The sequence below is a fragment of the Pseudorca crassidens genome, chromosome 9 (assembly GCF_039906515.1).
Source record: "Pseudorca crassidens isolate mPseCra1 chromosome 9, mPseCra1.hap1, whole genome shotgun sequence".
Taxonomy (NCBI): Eukaryota; Metazoa; Chordata; class Mammalia; order Artiodactyla; family Delphinidae; genus Pseudorca; species Pseudorca crassidens.
In genome coordinates, this window is record NC_090304.1 from 11,089,134 (window position 1) to 11,112,569 (window position 23,436).

The window sequence follows — 23,436 nt, forward strand, 5'->3', positions numbered from 1 at the left end:
GCATATATCTGGAAAAGACAAAAACTCTAATTCAAAAAGATACAGGCACCCCAACATTCATAGCAGCACTATTTACAATAGCCCAAGACATGGAAGCAACCTAAATGTCCATCAACAGAGGAATGGATAAAGAAGATGTGGTACTATATACAATGGAATACTACTCAGCCATAAAAAAGAATGAAATAATGCCATTTGCAGCAACATGGATGGACCTAGAGATTATCATACTAAGTGAAGTAAGTCAGACAGAGAAAGACAAACGTATCACTTATATGTGGAATCTAAAAAATAATACAAATGAATTTATTTACAAAACAGAAGCACACACATGACTCACAGACATAGAAAACAAACTTATGCTTACCAAAGGGGGAAGGGTGGAGAATAAATGAGGAATATGTGATTAACAGATATACACTACTATATATAAAATAGATAAACAACAAGGATTTACTGTATCACACAGGGAACTATATTCGATATCTTATAATAACCTATAATGCAAAAGAATCTAAAAAAGAAGCATATATATATATATATATATATATATGCAAAACCGAATCACTTTGCTGTACACTTAAAACCAACACAGTATTGTAAATCAACTATACTTCAATAAAGATTTTAAAAAGGGACTGATCTGGTGGCACAGTGGTTAAGAATCCGCCTACCAATGCAGGGGACATGGGTTCAAGCCCTGGTCCAGGAAGATCCCACATGCTGTGGAGCAACTAAGCCCGTGAGCCACAACTACTGGAGCCCGCACACCTAGCGCCCGTGCTCCACAACAAGAGAAGCCACTGCAATGAGAAGCCCGTGCACCGCAACGAAGAGTAGCACCCGCTCGCCACAACTAGAGAAAGCCCGCGCACAGCAACAAAGACCCAATGCAGCCAAATATAAATAAATGTATTAAAAAAAAATTTTTTTAATTAAAAAGACTCCACAGCTAAGAAAAAAAAAATTAAAAGATTGGACTAGATGGCGGTTAGACCAGGGAAAATCTCACCTGGGATTTCCGAATCCGAAGGTCTGCTGACGACCGGACCTCGTCTTCTTCAATACACCTCTCCATGCCTGGATGGGAGAGGAGGTTATTCTAGCAACGCACCTGCTGCTCTCCTCCAAGAAGCACACCGTGCAGCGCGGCCTCTGCTCTCTTTCTCACACACCCGGCCCAGGAGACGGAACAGCAGGTAGGTCCAGTCTCAAAAGGTCAGCTCACACCTGAGCCATGGGACACCCGTTCCACGACCTTCACTACTGCCGGGTCTTCTTCCTTGGATACCTCTCGGCACAGTGGTTAACAGCATGAGTCTCTGTCACTAAGAGACTCGGACTCAAATCCTTGCCGCTTAGTAGCCATGTAACTTTGGAAAAGCCACTTAACCTCTCTTAGTGTTCCTGTGCTCTCGTCTGTAAAATGGAATAAACAGCAGTGCCCCCCTAGCGGCACCAACGTGAAAATTCAATGAGAATGCACACGATCACGGCTATGACTGGAAGCTGCCACTAACGACGTCCACCTCCACCCGCATGAAAACAGGCAGTACAGGCTGTTTGGGGGGAAGAAATGATAAATTGGGCTGAGCGATGCTGCGTGCACTCTCAGACCAACAGCATGTGCTTGTCAGCAGGTACAGTGCGGCAAGAATGCAGATGGTAGCCGTGGAACTAAGGAACCTTCTGCGCCCCCAGAGGAACTGAATCTACCACAGTGGCTTCACTGAAAATGCCCTAAACTGAGGGGCGGGCACGGGGGTGAAGGGAGGGTGATACGTGGCCCCCAAGAAATGTCTCCAGACGCTATAATCCATCTGACATCCATACATCACTAACATCACTGTTCAAATGGACGTAGGTGCTGGGGAAGGAAATGGGACCAGGAAGAGAAAAGTCGAGGGACTAAAGCTAAGGGACCAAGTCGCCCAAACACCCAGTAGCTGAAAGCACACTTTCATCCCCATCTCCGAACTTCAATTCTGGACTCTCTCAACCACAGTCATGACTCGAGAGCGGGTAAACTGTCTGGGGCTCTAATAGGTCATTCCAGGGACAGTGCCCAGACCACAAGCAAAGACGGCAAGGGTGGTGTCACTCCCGCCAGGAAGAGTTCCGGTCCAGGAGACCTGGACCCCGGACGTGAGACGGATGGTGGGAGTGCCGCCGGCTCCCTTTGTCCCTTTCTTACTCTTCAGTTTGTTCCGGACATTGTTGGCCCTTTTCTTGATCTCAGTCGTGAGCTGCTCCAGGTCATCCTTGGTTTCTGGATAAACAAACGCAGGCAGAGTCAGTTAGAAGAGACTGAGAGCTTAGTCAGCTACAGCAATCAACAGAGGAGGTGGGGAGCTTTCTCAGGTGCCCACTGCCCACAGCAGTATGTATCCTGGTGGGCTCTCAAGACATCTGTCATTAGAATCACAGAAAGCTTATTTTTAAAAGGCATTTTTTTCCTGGCATCCTACCCCAGAACTACAGAATAAAAACACCTCGTGGAAAAATAGGGGGGTACTGGGGAAGCATTTCAGGCAGAGGAAATAGCACAGGGGCAGTGGTGGGTGGGACAGAGATGAGGTATGTCGGCAGCTGTAAGAGCCGTTGCCATTCATGAGAGGGACTAGCTGGGAAGGAGAGGAGAGTTTGGCTAAATGGGTTGGACCATGAAGAGAAGAGGTAACAGCAGCAGAGCAGTGACCAGGAGAGGGTAGAGGAGGACGGGAGATGACATGGCACATATGTTAGTGGAAGGTAATACACCCCCTCCCCTGCTGCTCACAGAGGGAGGAAACCAAGGCCCAGCCCCAGTGGCCAAGGGTCACCGTTGGGTGATTCAGCCCTGAGTCAACACTCACTTGGCTCTGGAATGGGTGCAGACAGAATGACACTGTAGAGCTTCTTAGCTTCCTCCACGTGCTCTGAGATCTTGTCAATGTTGAGTCGAGTTTCCTCGATCTATAATTAGAAAGATGATAGCCTTTGTCATCAAGAGGAAGAATATAGCCATGACTGAGATGAAAACAGAGCTCCCTGCCCACCTTCTGGGTTTGTGGAATAAGATGGTGACAGGAAATGTCTTCTGAGGACCAGTGAGCCCAGTGAGTACCCTTTCCATAGTCAGAGAAACGAACGTAAACAGAGCAGTCATTGAAGACCCGTCCTCATTGCTCCCTGAGAGGAGTATGTTTACTCACCTTGGATGGGAAGATCCCGGCCAGAGTCAAGAAGGGCCAGGACAACTCCCGAGGAATAATCAGAGTGAAGGGTCAAGAAACCTCACCAGGCAGATCCCCAGCTCCTCCAAAAGTGGAGCCGCAGAAAGTGAGGACAGGAGAGAGGGAAAAAGGAAAGAAAGAAAGGGAAAGGGAGAGAACGAACCTGGAGAGTGAGAAACACAGAGAGAAGAATGAGAGGAAGAGAAAGACAGAAACAGAGATGAAGAAGAGAGAAAGAGAGAGAGAGACGAAGCAATGACCATCTCAGGACATGCTGAGCTTCTCTTGGACATGTGTTCTGGGGAAACGCCTCTTACTAGCTGATCGCCTTAGATGATCAAGACCCAGGAGCTCAAGCCATGGACCATTTCTGCCCATTTCTGAGGTTCCTAACTGTACAAGGTGTGTATCAGAAAGTACTTCTAGCCACGCCTCATTCCCAGATGGAACACCATCCCAGGACGCTGCTACCTGAGCATTTCAGTTCAGCTTCGGCTCCCTCTTCAAAGGCACCGGCTGTCCCGGCACCACGGCCTCTGCTGCGGTACCAGTGCATACGCAGGGAGCAGCACATGCCAGAGAGACCTCAAAACCCACCACATCTACCTGCCTCACTTCCACAATGAGGGGCACATCAACACGGCCACAGTCAACAAACAGAAATCTTGTAAAATGCCAAAGAGTAGGATCTTAACACCTGAGATACAACGAAAATACAACTCAGTATGCAGCTTCCGGCAGCCCTTCCTTCTGGTGAATAATTCACTTAAAGAAAAAAAAAAAACAACAACCCTGATCACAACTCTCCAAATTACAAAGAAATAAAACTTGAGTTCCCTACCCCTCAAATTAGTAATTTTGACAGTGGAGCGGGGATTTGACCCTCTACAAATAGGGGTTGGCCAAAAAGTTCCTTTGGGTTTTTCCCATAAGACGTTACAGAAAACTTGAACGAACTTTTGGGCCAACCCAATATATTGGCTTTGATGCACCATAGTTTGAGAATGGAATTACTTGCTTAAAGATACAGAATAAACAAAACAAAACAAAAAACCAAACAAACAGAAAAACCAAAAAGAAAGATACAGAATACATTTTCAGTCTAATAATATCATCAGAGCGTAAATACAAATACAAGTAGCTACCCAAACATTTGGGAAGCATCTTCACAGCTGGCAAAACAATCCATGGCACTGCATTCAGACCGTTATTGAAATGAGGAAACTAAGTTTAAAGAGGTCATAGGTCACAGGGTTGGTGGTAGGCACGGCGCTCAAACAGCGCTCTCCAGAGTCCGACTGGGGTGCTTTTTCCATGAGAGCTAAGACAATGTTTTCGGCTTCTTCATACTGCTTCACTTGCAGCAGCAGCCCAAGACTACCCAGCTATCAAAAAGGCCTGTGTTATCACCTGTGAACGCTGGTGGCTCCAGGGGTGTAACCACCTCAGACTCAGGGCCTCGGGGGACCCAAGAAATTGCCACCTTACCCTTCCCTCTCTCTTCATCTCTCCCATCAAACACTGACTCCTCTTCCAACTCCTAAAGTGTCAGTGCATCACACCACGTTTCCATGTCCATCACGTGACTGTCATGCCAGAGCTATTACATTGTATAAAACAGGACTGAGGGGCTCCCCTGATGGCGCACTGGTTGAGAGTCCGCCTGCCGATGCAGGGGACAGGGGTTCATGCCCCGGTGCGGGAAGATCCCACATGCCGGGGAGCGGCTGGGCCCGTGAGCCATGGCCGCTGAGCCTGCGCGTCCGGAGCCTGTGCTCCGCAACGGGAGAGGCCACAACAGTGAGAAGCCCGCGTACCGCAAAAGAAAAAACAGAACTGAGAAAAAAGACTTTCTAGAATAACATGTCCTCGCCATTTTAAAATGAATTTTAACAACAGAATGAATCATCCTCTTTTAAGAAGCCAGAGGCCTAAGGTTTTTGCATGTTCAACGGACTGGATGTCTTAGAAAATAGCTCCCGGAATATTATTTCATCAAGTGAAGAGCATCCCGCCCCAAAGCTGGGTCAGTGGTAGGGAGACGAGGTAGGAAGTTTTTAGGATGAGACTGTTGGACCCCAAGCTTAGAGTCGCTCCAGGCACTTGGAGACCAGATGGTGAATGGGCCTCCGGGCTCCGTCCTCAATCTGCCCGCAGAACTTTCCAGGCCTGGGGCCTCCACCCCCGCCTCCAGTCATCCTCCACCCACGGCAGCTGCTCTCTTCCCTCTGTCCTCAACCACCTCACCATTTGGAGGTACTTCAGGGCCTCTGAGTTAGTAATCTAGGAATTTAGTCAGTTCACCAAATAACCTCAGGAGTCCTTCGGGACTTCAGGCTGGGCAACTGGCCGATCACAGAGCTTTTTTTTTCTTTAAACTTTGTGTCTCTGTTTTTTCTTGGAAGTGTTAGTTTTTCTCGAAGGTGACTTTCAGAGTATTTCATGGTAGCAGGTAGACATGCAATTAATTTCCTTTTGTGCATTTGCCAGACAACCAAAGATCGGGGCGGGGGGGACAGGGCTGGCAGGAAATCTGCCAGGGCTGCATCTAAAAGTTCAAGTGCTATTTGTCTGTGTGTTTGTTTGGGGTTGTTTTAAATAGACTGACGTTGCTCTGCACAATAATATATTTAAGAACTAAACCCGATTTAACATACACCTGTCCCAGAAACAAGGCCCTTCACTGGATGTCTGTGACGTCACCGTCACTCTGCTTTTTACGCGTGAGAGCACTGCGGCTCAAAGAAATCGAGGAAGTCAATAAAGGCCGTAACTGCAGGAAAAGGCAAAACCGAGGTTTGAACCAAGGCAACTGTGAAGTCCAAACCCTGCCTCCTGAACCAGGTGAAGGTGCAAGAATCACCTATGGGAAGCTCTCTGTCTTCTCTCCCAGGTCCGTGTGTGTTCAGCCTGTGTCATGTGAATGTGTGTGACCCACTCACCAGTTCTGTGAGACAGGCTCAATTACCCTTGACTCACATCATGTGCCTTATTTCTTTGTTCTCCAACCAAGGCTCCCTGTAGAGAGCTTTTTACACAAGGAGAGCTCAAGCAACTCAGTCAAGCTGCTGACTGAGGGAACCAATCTGCAAGTTTTTGTTTTTTTTATCGCCATGCTAAATTTGCAGCTAATACATCCCCAATGCCCACTTATTTTTTGTTACTTTTTAAAATGTATTTTTCAACAATTTGTCAGTAATGGGGCAATCTAGATAGCACAGTTTAAGAAAATAAGTTAGAATCATACCAGGTTCACATTCTGGCTCCGCCCCTTAGCAGTTTTTTTGACCTTGAACAAGCCGCTTACCCTCTCTGAGCCCCAGTTCTCTCATCCGTGAAACGAGGATTATCATATTTCCCACTTCCTAGAGTTTGTGTGGGCATTAAATGAGATAAGATATGTCAAAGGCTTAACACAAAGTACACGCTCAATAAACGTCACATGGTGATAAAGACAAAAATAGCCAGCAACTATTGCACGTTTACTGTGTGCAGGTACTACGCTGAGCCTTTATGAGCAATGTCTCATGGAATCCTCACAGCAGTGCTCATGTTAACAACATGTTCTGTGATGTCAGTAGCCACCCAAGGAAATCCAGTAAGGACAGCAAGTCAACCACTCTTCACATTGGGTGTCTGCCTCATGGAACCAACTATAATTACCACAGTATATAGGCTGCCCTCTGTATCCTCAAGTTCTGCCTCCATGGATTCAACCAACCCCGGATCGAAAATACTCAGGGAAAAAAAAAAAATTCCAGAAAGTTCGAAAAAGCAAAACTCAAATTTATCACACCAGCAACTATTTAACATAGCCTTTCCATTGTCTTTATAACTATTTGCAGAGCACTTACATTGTATTAGGTATCATAAGTAATCTAGAGATGATTTAAAGTATACAGGTGTGTGTAGATGATATGCAAATACTATGCCATTTTATGAGACTGGAGCGTCCACAGACTGGGTATCCACGGGGGTCCTGGAACCAATTCCCCCCACCCCCGCAGACACCGAGGAAGGACCGTACTAATCACCATCATCTACCTAAAAGGAGGGAGTTATTTTCAAGGCATGGAGGGCCTCTTCCCTCTGGACCTAATTAGCCAGTGGAACCTAATCCAATGTAATGTACTGTGATGTAATCTAATCTAAAAGCAGAGAAAGTACTACTTTGGAGACTGGCAGATGCCGTGGGGTAAGGTATAAGGCTTTGTCTCTTCTACCTAAAATGTCTCTGCCTCCCCTAAATTCCCAGGTGCCTGGTACCTCTTAAGTTAGGCATTAAATCTTCCATATTTATTTATTGAAAATTTATTATATGTCACCTTTTGAAGGTGACGAAAGTACTGGGGTCGTAAGGGTCAAATAAATGACTCCCGCTTCGCACAATTCATATACCTTTACTTTTCTCCCCAAATAGCAAAATCCGAAACAGTCCTTGTATTAGAAGGTCTCGGTGAAGTCCTCCCTGACTTGTTTGCTGCTTTGCTTTGGAAAACGAACACTGACGAGGGACAGAGGAAGGTCTCAGTCAGCCAAGCTACAGAAGGCAAGTCCCTCAAGGGGTTTTAGCAAGACTGAGCGTAGTATGTCAACTCTCCTTTTACGAATGAAAAGAAAGATGATCTCAGAGCTATACTGACCAGTGAAAAGTAGCAGTCTTGGACAATCACCTCAAATCAATTAAGTGTATCCGGGCTTTGCATCACTCAAAGTAGGGTCAGGAAAATAAAAACCTATCTAGTTATTTTAGCCGAAGTAATTGGGTAGGTTGGGTAGTTTTCCTCCCTCATGAAAAGGACTTCTGAGCTTTTCTAGCTGCCCACTGGAAAATACAGGGAAATCTAGACACAGAGATGCAAGAGCTGAGAAGCCAAACAGAGGGTGGTGAGGCACTCTGGAAATGAGCAACAGCTGGCTGGAGGGACGAAGAAGGAAGGGGGGGTCACCAGGGCCCCTCTGATGGGAGCCAGACGATGGTGGAGTCAACCGGCAGAACAGGACCACGGAGGAGGGTCTATGGAGGGAAAGTTGAGGCCGTGGAGGAGATACGTCTGGGAGGAAAACCGAAGCTTCATCCCCCGACCTTGACTCTTCTGCGGTGCCTCCCCTGGGTCAAACACACCAAAAGCCAGTTGGCAAGGGAACCTGGGCAATGAGTACCTTGCAATACAGAGCAGAGTACAGAGAGGGCAGGGAACGGACCGGAGGGTAAACAGGCAAATGACCGGCAAGGGCTTCCTGCCTGCCTATGGAAAGAGCCCAGAGACGCAGAACCTACCAGCTCACCTAGTCATCCAAAGATGCTACTTCAAGAACGAGTTGGAGAGCATTTAACCTGCTAGATTCAACTTAATGCCTAGATTTCCAAGTTACATCCACTTTGAGGATCTTCGTTTTAACAAAGATCACAAGACTGTTCACCTCTCATTTCCGCTAACCAGCCACTGCTCCACCCATCTCGTTCCCCTCAGATGCCTGGACCCCCATCACTATGCCAAGCACATGGTGTCCCTCAGCAGAAGTTTGTTCAATGGATAGATACATGAATATAAGTAACTCCAGGGGTAAGCTTGCTTCATACACCACTGCCGAATTGCCTCATACACCTTTCTTAAGCACATCCAAGAAAGAAAACTTTATAATAGCATTTTCTGAAATCTATTCATTCATTTTGCTGACCGAAGTTACATGTCACAAAGGGTTCTATGAAAAAAATAAGTGTTGAGATAGGAAAGTTAACCAGGTTTCTTTATTATGGGACTTCTTAGAATCTTTAGTAAGTTCATGTGCATTTTCAATCTCCATGGGAGGAAAAGAGTATGAAGTGTTTCTCAAACATGTTTGATCACAGAAATCTTTCTGCATCTCATACTGCCATCCAAATAGCCATCCCCACCTGCCCCTGCCCTTTCTTGTTAACAGAACTCTGATTTTGTTTGGGCAGCAGTGTTGCCAGCCCCAGAGGATGAATCATGATCGGTTCTATGGCCATCCTGACAAGCCTGCCCCTTTGCTAAGTTCTCACTTTCCTGGTCTCCATGCTAGAAAAGAGTGGCCATGACCATGTGATCCACTGCTGGCCAAAGAGCCCCAGGGGAAGTCAGCGTGGAGGGTTTGGGTAGTTTTCCTCCCTGATCAAAGGATTTCTGAACTTTTCTAGCTCCTGCTCTCCCCCTGCCTGCGATGCTGGTGTAGGATGATGGCATATGGAGCTGTGACTCTGGCGGTTTTAAAACATGGCACAAATTCTTCAATCTCCTCATTGAGGGGTGGTATCTCTGTACTGCTCTCTTGAATCTGGCGGGCTTGTGACTGCTTCGACAACAGAGTACGATACGAGCGATGGGCTGTATGACCTGCACAGCTACAATGCTTGTCTTGGAGCCCTAAGCCTCCTCCACCAAACCGATGACCCTGAGCCGGTCATGCTGAGGAGCCCGTGCCACAGAAAGAGGTCAAGTACAGGTGCTCCTTTGACTCACCCTACTTCAGGCACCAGATGCTTGAATTAAGAAGTCTCTGAGGGGCTTCCCTGGTGGCGCAGTGGTTGAGAGTCCGCCTGCCAATGCAGGGGACGCGGGTTCGTGCCCCGGCCCAGGAGGATCCCACATGCCGCAGAGCGGCTGGGCTCGTGAGCCATGGCCGCTGAGCCTGCGCTCCGCAACGGGAGAGGCCACAGCAGTGAGAGGCCCGCGTACCGCAAAAAAAAAAAAAAAAAAAAAAAAAAAAAAGAAGTCTCTGAGATTCCAGGGACTTCCCTGGTGGTCCAGTGGCTAAGACTCTGTGCTCCCAGTGCAGGGGGCCCGGGTGCGATCCCTGGTCAGGGAACTAGTTCCCACATGCCACAACCAAGAGTTGGCATGTTGCAACTAAGAGTCTGCAACCCGCAACTAAAAGATCCCACGTGCTGCAACTAAGACCCAGCACAGCCAAACAAATAAATAGATAAACAAATATTTAAAAAAAAAAAAAAGTCTCTGAGATTCCAGACTCTGGTTATTCAAGGCCCCAGAAACTGTGTCGCAAAAATAACCCACCTCCGGGAGCTCCCTGGTGGTCTGGTGGTGAAGAGATTCAGCACTTTCACTGCTGGGGCCTGTGTTCAGTCTCTGGATGGGGAACTGAGAGATCCCACAAGTCGCGAGGGCACAGCCCCCGCCCTCCCACCCCACAAAAAAAACCCACCTTCACTGGGCCCTGTCTGAATCCCTAATCCACAGAAGCCATCAGAATTACAAAGTGGTCGCTTCACCCCACTAACTGGTAAGGTGGTTTGTTACACAGCAGGCCGCCTCCATCTCTCAATCTTGCCCTCTCAGGCAGGTTCTGTTTCCTCTAAAACTCTGCACTCTCTGCCGACTGAACAAAGAGACCAAGGAAAATACAGACAGCTGCAAATTAGACAAAAAATCGAAGGTTTATCATTTACTAGACCCTGGCTTTTTAACAGCCAAGGAGGCCTCAACACCCAAGGGTCAACTCTTTTCTATAATAACCGGGAGGCTGGAGAAACCACTTGAGTTTTACAGGGCAAAGCACATTTTGAAAACATCCTGATCTTGCGACTTCATCTGTACCTTGCAAATGCCTCTCACCAAGCTGTGATTCACACCATCAGTCCTCAGCAAATAACCAGGGGTGACCTACCTGCTGAAAGCAGTCCAAAGGGTACCTTTTATCACAAGAGTGCATCCCCAAGAAATCTACACAGCTATCAATGTATCCTGCAGGAGGTACTGGGTGTATTCCTTAGACACATATAGAGGGAAACCTTTTCATTTCCCCAAATCCCTATTATCTGGAATGCACTTTAACCCACCTTCAAGGATATTTCCAGACCACATTCTCTAAAGTAAAGTTTGTGGTCTATTTATTCACAAATACACTGGGGAACCGAATGCTGATGAGAACTAAAATTTACGGAAGACATACTTACTGTAGGTCAGGCACCGTGCCGGTACCTCCATATACTTTCTCATTTTATGTTTATAACAACCAGCAGGTAATACCGCTAGGCCTGTTTTAGAGGAAACTGGGGTTTAGAGCAGCTAAACCACTTTTCCAAAGCTATACCACTGTAATGGGCAGAGCTGAAATTTGGACCGGGATCCGTGGGGAGCCAGAGCCTGCACAACCTCTTTCCATGACGGGCTCCCTCCTGCCTCTGCCCCACGTCAATACTGATCCTCCCTGTGCTCTATCTACATGAGTCCAGAGGCAGGTAACATTTCCCTAAGCCCTCTCTAAGCACTTTCTGAGTGCTGGCTCCTCTCATCCCCAACAGATCTGTCTGGTGAACATTTTCCTCCCCATTTCACAGTTAAACCCACAGAGACTTAGAGAAAAGATAAGGCGTGTGCCCAAGATCACACAGTTAGTGGCAGGTAGGGAACTATGTCCAAAAAGTCATGCTCTTTCCACCCCACCACGCGGTCCCCTTCTCCACCCTAAATACGATAGGGCTTTTTTATTTCCCAAATGATAGAAAAGCATTTAACTAAGAGAAAGCAATAAGAAAAGCAACAGCCCTCGAGACCTTGTTAAGTCGCCCCAAATAACTGCCATCCATCTGGCGCGGTTCTGTTCAGATGATGCTTTCCAGATGTACAATCTTCATGTGATCTCATGTGATCCTCACAACAGCCTTGAAAGGTTAAGTACTGCCATTCCCAGTTTCCAGAGCAGGAATCAAAACCCAGCCGGGTTAAGGAACCTGACCAAGGTTAACTGCTATTAAAGGCCTGAGGATAGACTCTGACCAGGTCTTGGAGGCCAAGGCCCACCATCTTCCCACCTCACAAGGAGTACTGCCTCTCGGGGCCCCTCTTACGGGTTCAGAAAAGAGGTAGGGCACCGTTAATGGAGAAGAATCCTTATCCTAGGAAAGAAGTGAATGTAACTGGTTCTCTACGGCAAGACCAGAGGAATGAGCTACAATGATGTCATGCATCTCCTTAAGTCCACCCCCAGCACTGAACAGAAAGACCTTTTCCTTCCACAGTCCACACCTAGAACAATACTGGACTCACAAAACTCAAGCATTGTTTGATCTGACTATGACTCCTCCACCAAAGAGATGGACCCACCCATGGAGAGGGTGGGGATCTGTGCAGTATTCACAGCCAACTTCCCAATCAGGTCAGCACACACTCAAGTTCGCTCTGAAACCTGCTTGTGACTCTCACAGATGAACTGGCATAAGCCATCACGTCCCGCTCCGCTCCACTTAGGAAAGAACTAGAGGGTGGCTTTTCCAGATGACAGGAAGCACCCACACCTCCCCTGCAAGAAGAATATGACGTCTTTTTATATATGCAATAAAAAGCCTAAATAAAGAAACCATAACATGGTGGCAGGAACTTCAGTGCCGGAACTTCTTGTGGCTTGGTTTGGTTTTATTGAAACACATGTACGTCAGATGCTACGTGGAATGTTTTAGAAACACTAACCCATTTGATCCTTCTAATAGCCCCATGGGGAATTACATTATCAATCCCAAGGTACAGATAAGGAAACCAAGCCTGTTAAGGAAACGTTCACAAGATCAACAGCTGTCAGAAGCGGGCTGAGGTTTGAACCCACATTTCCCTGGCTTCAAAGGCTGTGTTTCTGTCCATGGTACACAACGCCCCCCAACGCCCCACCCAAGCTTCCCATCACTGTCTACCACAGCACCTTCCAACAGGACCCTCTACATCAAAGACTATGTGAATCTGTACACATGGGGACACCCATGTTTGCCTCTGCTGAATTTCGAAAAACATAAACTGGTGGTTTCTTGGTTTCTCAGTTATCACCAGAGGAGTCAAAGGGATTGAATTTTTGGAAACAACAATTCTGATCTACCCGAATCACAGGCCTAAAAATGTAATGAAATGCATTTTTTTTTCCCCCACACTTGTGGCTGGGCCCCCAGCGTTGGTTCTGTATTTAAACTATGTAATTCAGGCAAGAAAGGATATCATTAAAATGTTGTCATGTAGCGTAAGACCTTAAAAGCATCTCTTTAATATATATAATTTACCTTCTCCTGACTTTCTTGGTAAGATTAAAAATCCTCCCAAGTACTGAAGAAACTCTCCGTGTAACTTCTTGGTGTGTTCATTCCACCCCAGCAAAAGACTGACTTTCCTCTGCTACCCTTGAAAGATCTGGGGGGTTTTATTCTTTACTAAGGAAGTTGTGTTTCCTTATGTCCATTCAGAAAAAAAATACCGGAAGGGCACCTACCTCAGAAAAGAACTCGTCCATGAAAGCTGTGTTGTCAATAGCAATCTCGACCTCATCGGCATCATCATCCTGTGTCAGCTGCTTCTGTGAGAGACAAAAAGGAGGGTGAGACCAAAAGCACCAGAAATAACAAACAGCACTGAATGCTCCCTAAAGACTGGGAGCTGTATCTGTAGTGAACATTTTACATACATAATCTCCTTTAAAACTCAGAACAGCTCTGTGATGTATCAAACTCTGATGTCATACTGTCTAAGTTTAAATCCTAGCTCCATACTTACTGATACTTTACAGGGGGATGAGGGTAAGAAGGGAGCAAGTTACTAAACTCGCTGTGCCTAGGTTTCCTTATCTGTAAAGTGCTAATAAGAACACCACTTACGTCATAGGTTCGTTTACAAAATAAATGAGCTAATGAATATAAAACACTTTGGCACAGTGCCTGGCATACTGTAACTACTCAATAAATATTATGTTTTGGTGGTGGTGGTATTGGTGATGTTACTATAACTCACTCCAGTTGGAGAACATAAAACAGAGAGGTTATGTAACTTGGCCGAAGTCACACAGCTAAAATGTTGGAGACAGGCAGATTCTAGCCCATCCTTTGGATTTGGACCATATGTTCCTAAACTCTTCTCCACAACGTTCAGATGCATGACCTACTGTACTGGGGATCTGTATTAAGACAGTCCCAATTCCTCCAAAGCACTAGCTTCAAATCATCACAGAAGGAGCACACATTTTCCTGTTTTCAGAAACCACCTACTGCAAAGGAAACAGCGCTGTGTGCTGTTCCCTGTCAGAGCTCATGTTTATGGGGAAAAGGAAGCTCTCTCGGCAGCCCCCAGCAACCCCCGGGGACCCCGGCTTTCATAATCTCGTTCAGCTACCGCTACAAAAGCACAAAATGGCTATCTAAAGGAAGTGCTTCCATTCCCACCCAGCTAAAGGGCCTCGGCAGCTTCTGCATCCTTCCCAGATGCTCCTTCCAGACGACTGCTGCATTACACACAGCCCACCTCTAAGCAAGGAAGACCTGGTTGTTGGGAGTGGAGGTGGGGAGGGGGTGAACCCCTCGACACCTGCTTCTCCACACCCTTCAGTGGCCTTTGGCCTCCAAAGCCAAGACATGTCACTCTCAACATGGGAACTCCACTAGCAAGGAAAGCCACCAGGGGCCTCTTTCCTTCCCCTGCTACCCTCCCCCAGACCTGCTACAGCAGATGGAGTTACCGGGAATTCCCACGGAAATTTGGGACTCTCCAGCCATCTGGGGAGCCTCTTCTGACTGGATCCTCTGTAATCTCATTCTCTGGCTTGTCTGCAACCATCAGCAACCCAAGCTTAATAGCCACCTTCAAAGGAACTGAATTTGAGGACATTGCTACAGCCCCCAACAATCACCTTCCTAAAACTTAGGACTGATCCCGTCCTTTGCCACTTAAAGTCGTTCAGTGATAGTTCTCAGGATTGAAAGTCCCAGGATTGCAAGTCCCAAAGCCTAACAGAGCATACGGGGCCCTTTAAGATCCAGTCCCGCCCACGTTTCTCCCTCTACGATGCATCTCTGGACCAGGCGCTTGGAAACTCCTAGCACTTCCTGGACACACCATTCTTTCATATTGCTGAACTGTCACACAAGGACTTCTTTCTGAAATGCATTTGTCCAGCTGGCAAAATTTTATTGAGCCTTTAAAACTCAATCTCGAACAAACTCCTCCCTGATCTGACACTCCCCGACCCCCCATGCAAACTTGAAAACCTCCCTGAGCTCCCAGTGCATTTTGTGCAAACCTTCCACAGCATCAATCCCAGCCCTCTATTAATTCACTTATCTATCCTTCCCCACTGACTGTAAACTCCTGGAGGGTCAGGGTTGCCTTATGTATCCACTGGAGAAGATACTTTGAGTGTGTGCCTGCCCAGAACACCTCCCTTTGTGAAGATAACCCCGACCTTCCCCACATGATTCTGGGAAGGTTATCAATCACCACCCAAGCTCCCTGAGGATTCTGAATTGTGAAGTGAACAGAGCCGAGTCAACCTATAGCAGCACCCAACAGAGATGCCTGCTTGGTTCCCAGGGCTACCCTTGTTTCTGTCCTCCCTAACCCACCCCCTGGCTTAGAGCTAGTTCTATAGATCTTCCCCAGTATTCTTTCAATGAGTCCAATAGTATTCTTGTAATGCTGTTTTTTATTCATTTAGCCAGAACCGGCTTCTGTCACTTGTAATTAAAATTACTTGTACTTGGGAATTCCCTGGCGGTCCAGTGGTTAGGACTCTGCTCTTTCACTGCTGAGGGCCTGGGTTTGATCCCTGCTCGGGGAACTAAGATCCCACAAGCCATGGGGAGTGGCCCAAAAAAATAAATAAGTAAAATAAAATTACTTGTACTTGTCATTAATTAACTTATTCCACATGTATACTGAGCACTTACCATACGCTATATATGTAACGGAAACTTAATCGATTCTAGTTGAATAAATAACCCCTACCAGAGACCGGCAGCCTGGATCCACCCAGCAGTTTCTAAAGTGTGGGATAAAATGCTCCTTTTATCAACTATCATCAATACTTGGGCCTCTCAGCAGCCTCCAGAGAGCTCCATCTCCCAAAAAGGATCTCGGAGATCCTCACTAGAAAACAGGAACCTGGTCTCCCTCCAGGAAGGTGAGTTAACAAGAATTTGTTGAGTTTCCTCTCTTTGGAGGTCTTGTAGAGACCCCCACTGAGGGGATATATCCCATGTATGTGTGTGTATAGACACACATGAGGGTGTCAACTCAGTTTTCTTCAAATAGGTACACGTGCTATGGAAATGGGATGAGGCTGCCATCGTGGGATGGACTAAGGGAAGGTTTTGGAAGCTGGGAACACGTGTGTCCTGAAGCATGGGACACAGGCCCCTAGCCCTCCATCATCACATGCACTTTTGAGACCCCTGGAATTTGTACAGGGATTCCCCACCCAAGACGGCCACATGTTGGCTTTGAACAGGCTCTAACAGGGCAGCCTGGGCCACCTCCAGTGAGAGGACATGTGAACTGGGAAAAAAGAAGTCTTGGGTCCCCCACAATCGAGGTCCAAAACCTGTTATTACCAATAACTGGCTGTGAGACCTCTGTCAAGTCCCTCACTGACCTGAGCTTACCTGTAAATGGTAATAACACCATACACGCTATGACTTTTACGAGGCTTGGAAGAGTTCATACGTGGAAAGCTTCTAGCACAACACAGGGCACATGGCAGTGCCTAATAAGTGTCAGTTGCCCCATCACCTAGTTGTAAAGGCGTGATGTCTAAAGTGTGTGTTCTCCTCCGCGGAAAGCGCTCACACAAAGGCTTAGTCAAGAAGATCGATTCTGCAGCATCAGGACCACCAGGGTTCTATAACTGGCTTCCCTTCATGCTAGTCATTGAGCCTTAAATACTGGGCTCAACATCTCTGAGCTTCAATTTCCTTACCTACAAAACAGGAACAAAAGTGTCCACCAGGGCTCTTGTGAGGATTAAGATAATAATTTTAAGTTCCTTACACAATGAATAGCACATGATAACATCTCAATAAAACAACCGTACATAAGATCCAGCAAAGTCATCTTCTCTATAGCTTTAATCTGGATCTAAGTACCCGTAAACAGGAAAGAAAAATAAAAAACGATATAGAACTTTTAGAGCTGCATGCAACCCTACATATTTCGATCATCAAATTCTCTCACTTAAGAGATGGGTAAACCAAGGCCCAAGACCAAATAATGAGCTACTGGAGCAGCCAGGAATAGAACCCAGGTTTCTTGATTCCCATCTTCCTGTGCAGAGTTTTTCCCACCGTAGCGTGCTGCCTCCAAAATATAAAATAGCGATGGCAACGAAAGCAACAGAGCTTAGTCCAGATCAGAAAATTCCAGAAAGAGGCCATCATCCCAGGTGATCTGAGTCGCGTGACGCTGGAACCAGGCTTCTCCGGAAGGGGATCTACCAGATCCCAGGGCAAGGGTCCTTCCCCTCTGACACGGAAGGGGATCTACCAGATCCAGGGCAAGGGTCCTTCCCCTCTGACACATCCGTGCTCTTACAGACCGAGAGGCCTCAGGGACCCCAAGGGCAAGGAAAGCACATGATGCACTTTATCTTCAGCCCACATGACTGGGCACAGCCAAGAAGAGAACTTTGGCATCTTTATCAAAGCATCAAGGCATGTGATAATAGGACCGTCAGAGTAGCTGCAACACCAGCTGCAGTAAAAAAACGTACATGAGAACCACAAGCCCCACCACCCGCTTCCTCTCCCCCGACCTCCTGCTGCCTCTCCTGCCAAGACATGGGAGATACCACCAATGACTCAGGCAGCACTGAGCTCGAATCTGGGCTCCATCCCCCGCCCCCCACCCCTCAATGCACCCCAAAACTCAGTGAGGACAGGCAGGGCTATGACTCTCTCTCTGGACACAGTGGAAAGAGTTCAGGGGCCCAGGACTCAACCTGCAATTCCTCTCACTCAACCTCACTGCCTTTCTCTCAAGGGCCTTCTCTGTCATCCTCAGTCTGTTCGACTGTGGGTCCCTCTTCATCAGCTCCTTTAATAGAAACAGTTACCACCTGCAGAGTCCCCAGGAGGTGCTAGGTGGCCGCCACACTCTGGCTGCTTCACGCGCGCTGTGTCAATGAACCCCTCCTAAATTCTGTCATTGAGAACCTGCAGGGCAGAGAAGTTCTCATTTATTCATGGCCTCCCAGCTACTGATGTGCAGAGTCGGGGCTCACGCTTTGGTTGTTGGTCCTGAGCCCTTGTTAATTCCACTGCACCCCACTCACAGCAGCCCAGCCCTGCAGAAAGTGGGGCTGAGAGAAAGGCGCTGGGGGCCTTGGGGACAGCACTTGTCTCCACTAAGCCTTGGGTCTCTCACCAAGTAAGGAGCTTAGCTTTCCAATGAGGCTTTGTGGAACCCCAGGAGACCTCCAGGGTGCCTCAGAAGCCACGCCGGGAGGGACTTGCCTGGTGGCACAGTAGTTAAGAATCTGCCTGCCAATGGAGGGGACACAGGTTTGAGCCTTGGTCCAGGAAGATCCCACATGCTGTGGCGCAACTAAGCCGTGCGCCACAACTACTGAGCCTGCACTCTTAGCCCGCGAACCACAACTGCTGGAGCCCACGTGCTGCAACTACTGAAGCCTGTGCACCTAGAGCCCGTGCTCTGCAACAAGAGAAGCCACCGCAATGAGAAGCCCGTGCAGCGCAATGAAGAGTAGCCCCTGCTCGCCGCAACTAGAGAAAGCCCGCGCACAGCAAAGAAGACCCAATGCAGCCAAAAATAAATAAATAAATGTATTTAAAAAAAAAAGAAGAAGAAGAAACCACCGGGGGCAGTCAAGCAGGTTGGCCCGCACCCCGTCTTCAATCCGCATAGCTTCATTTTCATCTGCTTTTTACACTGAGGTTGAATATAAGATTTCATTTTCAGAACGAGGCCTCTTACCAAGAGAAAAAGGAAAGAAGGGAGGAAGGGAGGGAGGGAGGGAGGAAAATAGGAAGGGAGAAAGAAGGAAGCAAGCTTAGCTAGCTGGAAAACCACCAAAGTAAATGAATGGATGCCTTCTAAAGAAAAGGGAAAGAAGAGGGGGTCCCCTCCCTCCTTTACAAGTTAAAACACGGCAGCAACGTACGTTTAAATCATCAGCAATTCCTTAAAGATCATTACAAATCAGAGCAGCAAGATAGAAGGAACAAAGAAAGAGACCAAAAAAAAAAAAAAAACGCCATCCCAAATGAAGAGGTCACCATTTACTGGCTCTCCGATGCCCTCCCTGCCTCAGGTGTCAGACCCCAGAAAGACGAGAGGGTCCCCGGACAAGAGGGGAGACCCAGGAGCCCTCAGGAAAGTTTTGGGGCGAAGGAAATAATAACAGAAAGGATGGGACCAGCAGTCTGGACTAGGAAGGAGCATCTGGTCCTGACTTCCCCTTGTGGGGTATTAAAGGACGGTGGCCGATGGGAACGGGTGAGCACAGATTCCCGCACCTCCTTCTCTGAGCATGTAAATAGCTCTTTGCTTGGGGCTATAAACTCTTCTTTATAAACCCAGATCTTCACCCAATAAATCCGATTCAAAGAGACAAGGACGCGTGACTTTTCTTGTCCCTGCAGCCTACTTCGCCCACCAGCCTCCTTCCAGGATGAGGGCCTGTGGATTCCCAAAGACAAGTACCACCACGTCCAAGGATTCCAAACACACACTCATGCCCTTGCACCCTCGGCCCAACATCGGGTTTTTCCAGTCTCTCTTCTCTAATTAAAAGAGCCGGGGGCTTCCCTGGTGGCGCAGTGGTTGAGAGTCCTCCCGCCGATGCAGGGGGCGCGGGTTCGTGCCCCGGTCCGGGAAGATCCCACGTGCTGCAGAGCGGCTGGGCCCGTGAGCCATGGCCGCTGAGCCTGCGCGTCCGGAGCCTGTGCTCCGCAACGGGAGAGGCCACAACGGTGAGAGGCCCGCGTACCGCAAAAAAAAAAAAAAAAAGAGCCAGAAATTCTGAGGAAGTGTCAGCTCTGAATAGGCACTCAGTGTTCTCTGTCCCCCATTTGAGAGTCAGAGGGACTTTCTCCTATGCCCCTTCTCCCTCCTACACTGTGGTCTCTTCCAGCAAAACCCTCCCAGAGGGAACGCTTCCCCTTTCCACCGACTGCCTCTTCCCTAACACCTGCGATAGAGGAAATCAAGCAATAACGGTACGCTGGGTGAGCCTCGCACTTTTACTTTCAAGATGATGCTCTGGCTGAACAGTCTGAGGCAAGAATTGGCCCCATTTGGAGATGAAGACACTGAGGAATAAACCCAAGGCCAGTGAGTCGCGGGACAACTGAACAAGAGGCAAAGTCCCTGACGGCCCTGCTCCACGCGTTCTGCCATAACAATGATACCACCAGATAAATGTGTATTTTGTTGCAGGCGCTCTTGTGGTTTCACACATATTATTTAATTCTCACGGCAACCTTATGAGAGACAAATAGGACTTTCCCCATTGACAGCTGAGACAACTACTTAATTAGATTAAATAACTTGTCCCAGGTGATTCAGCTAATAAGTGGCAGAGTTAGGACTCAAAAGCAGGTGTGTGGGAGCCAAGAGCCCCAGTTCTTACCCTCTACACTCTATTTGAAGATGCCCTTCCCATGCTGGATCAGAAACACGCCCTCACTTATTTCAGGGGATGCTGCAATGTCAGTACAACTAAATTGATCTAATCTATACGCATGAATGAAAAAGATAGCAGTGCATATAATCCCATGAATGTGCAGGTATGTGGAGCTATATCTGACTGCCTGAGTTGAAAACCCAGCTCTGCCACGCAGGTACCTGTGTGACCTTAAACAAGTGACTTAACCTCTCTGAGACTCGGTTTCCTTGTTTGTAGCATGAATAATCTGCTCATAGAACTGTTGTGAGGATTAAATTAGTGAATGCATGTGAAGTGTTTAGAGCAATGCTGGGTACATATTAAACTCCCAAGACCATGCCATGCAGACAGTTTTCTCTAAAAAGTGTTTCCGCAAAAGATGCGACTCTAATGCCGATTCTCAGAAGGTGGCAGCAGGACCCTTAGAATGAGCTAAATTGTAGTTCATTTATTTGAATGAAGTCATTTCTCTACTATACGGATTTAAAGAAATAAACCTCCTCCTGAATTTTGCTTTTGCGACATTCTCACAAATTTTGACCTTTACTACTCTCATTATCATTCATTTCTAAATAGTTTGTCATTTCCATTTTGGTTTCTTTTGAACCCAAGTGTTATTTTATTTTTTAATTTTTTTGCGGTACACGGGCCTCTCACTGTTGTGGCCTCTCCCGTTGCGGAGCACAGGCTCCGGACACGCAGGCTCAGCGGCCATGGCTCACGGGCCCAGCCGCTCCGCGGCATGTGGGATCTTCCCGGACCGGACCGGGCCACGAACCCGCGTCTCCTGCATCGGCAGGCGGACTCTCAACCACTGCGCCACCAGGGAAGCCCCCAAGTGTTATTTTAAAGGGTGGTTTTAAATTTCCAAAGTGGGTAAACCTGGCGAGGACTGTGATTGTATTGTTAATTTCTAATTTTATTATATCAACATCAGGGAGCATGGCCTATATGGCTTAACATTTTGTGGAATTTGACATTTTATTTATGTCTTAATACATGGTATTTTTTAATCTTCTATGTGTGCTTGAAAAGATCTTGCATTCCATTTGTTGGATACAAAAATCATCAAAGTTTCATCCCCACACGCCATGTTAATTCCTCTGCTTTTGTTTCTCAGGACCTCTGAGCTAGGTCTAGAGAAGGAGCAGGGAAAAGGGATGGAAGTTCATCTAAAGAGAGGAAGGAGGAAAAACAAAACAAAAATGCCCTGCAGGCAGATGTTGTCTATACTGATGAGTAATCTGTGGCTAGGGAGGTTAATTCATCCAGAATCACAGGGCTAGTAAGGAACAAAGCCAGGGCTGGAACCCTGCTTGGTCCAACCCAGTGTTCACAGTGGGTTTTTTTTTTTTTTTTTTGCGGTACGCAGGTCTCTCACTGTTGTGGCCTCTCCCGTTGTGGAGCTGTGCTCCGGACGCGCAGGCTCAGCGGCCATGGCTCACAGGCCCAGCTGTTCCGCAGCATGTGGGATCTTCCCGGACCGGGGCACGAACCCATGTCCTCTGCATCCGCAGGCGGACTCTCAACCACTGCGCCACCAGGGAAGCCCCACAGTGGGTTGTTTTAAAGAAGGATCTTGGGGTCTCATAACCAACCACCTCGCCTACTACCTTCTCCTTCTCACTCACTACAAGGTCCCATCCACAGTAACAGGTCCATCTGTCCATCTACTCGGCCAACACGATTTATTGAACATCTATCATTTCCCAAGCAATAGTATAGAACGCTGGAGAAACAGACCAAACTCAGCACCCCCTGCCCTTCGGGACCTCATGGTCTCAAATGGGAGGCAGACAGGCACACAGGTCATTGCAATGCCACGTGGTAAATGATGACAGCACTTAGCACAAGGAATTGTACACCCAGGAGAAGGTGGCGCACACCACTGTCACCTGAAGTCAAGGCGGAGCCCAGGGAAGGGGGAGGTATTAGAAAACGGATGCAAAGGTGACTTCTCGGGGAGATTTTGAAGGTTGCATGGATGTACGCAAAGGATACCTACAGGAAGTCCATCTGGGGTGAGAAGACCACACCTTTTCCTGCTTTCCCTCTCACCCCAGGAGCATTCAAGGAGATTCAAAGGTTACCCTCTTCTTCTTCCTCCCCTACCGTAGCCTTCTCCACTTTTTCCTGACTTCCGCCCCCTCCTCCCACCCCCCACTGCCCCCTCAGCACCCCACAGTATCCAGTTGCCAAGGATACAAGAAGGAGGAAGGAGCTCAGTGTCTTCTCTAGTGCATCCTCAGCCTCTGTCCCACAAGCCCCTCGCCCTAAGGATCCTCCCAAAGCACTTCACTAATAGTCATAATACCTAACAGTTACTGAGCGCCGCCTGGGATGAGGATTCTAAGATATGGGCCTTATATTTATTTACCACGGCATTTAATCTCTACAAGAATCTTCTGGGGGGCTTCCCTGGTGGCGCAGTGGTTGACAGTCCGCCTGCCGATGCAGGGGACACGGGTTCGTGCCCCGGCTCGGGAGGATCCCGCAGGCCGCAGAGCGGCTGGGCCCGTGAGCCATGGCCGCTGAGCCTGCGCTCCGCAACGGCCCGCGCACCGCAAAAAAAAAAAAAAAAAAAAAAGAATCTTCTGGGGACCCTCCCCACCTTACAGCTGAGAAAACTATAAAGATGCAAGCAACCTCCCCAAGACCATGCAGACAGTGAGTGCCAGAGCCGGGAGGAGAGCCCAGGCAGTTTGCTGCAGAGCCCTTGGTCTCCACCACCATGGAGTGATGCCTCTTAACAGCAAATCCCACCCCCAGCTGTAGCCTGCAGCCCCCCCTCCACCCCCGCCCCCCCGCAAAC

General features: G+C 47.9%; 1 protein-coding gene and 1 long non-coding RNA gene across 7 annotated transcripts in view; both read right to left on the reverse strand.

Moving 5' to 3' along the window:
* STX3 (syntaxin 3) overlaps positions 1–23,436 on the reverse strand; it is a 145,225-nt gene that overhangs the window by 114,537 nt on the left and 7,252 nt on the right. For all 6 annotated transcript variants that reach the window (XM_067748893.1, XM_067748898.1, XM_067748897.1 and 3 more), the window contains exons 2-5: positions 13,449–13,532; positions 2,856–2,955; positions 2,195–2,269; positions 1,013–1,080 (exon numbers count right to left, since the gene is read on the reverse strand). In XM_067748893.1, the coding sequence (XP_067604994.1) occupies positions 1,013–1,080; positions 2,195–2,269; positions 2,856–2,955; positions 13,449–13,532 (327 nt within the window). The remainder of the gene's footprint in view (positions 1–1,012; positions 1,081–2,194; positions 2,270–2,855; positions 2,956–13,448; positions 13,533–23,436) is intronic.
* Positions 6,985–9,925, reverse strand: LOC137230160 (uncharacterized). The gene is made up of 2 exons (XR_010946024.1): positions 9,701–9,925; positions 6,985–8,325 (listed from the first exon to the last, which is right to left on the reverse strand). It is a non-coding gene; the product is annotated as an uncharacterized lncRNA (long non-coding RNA).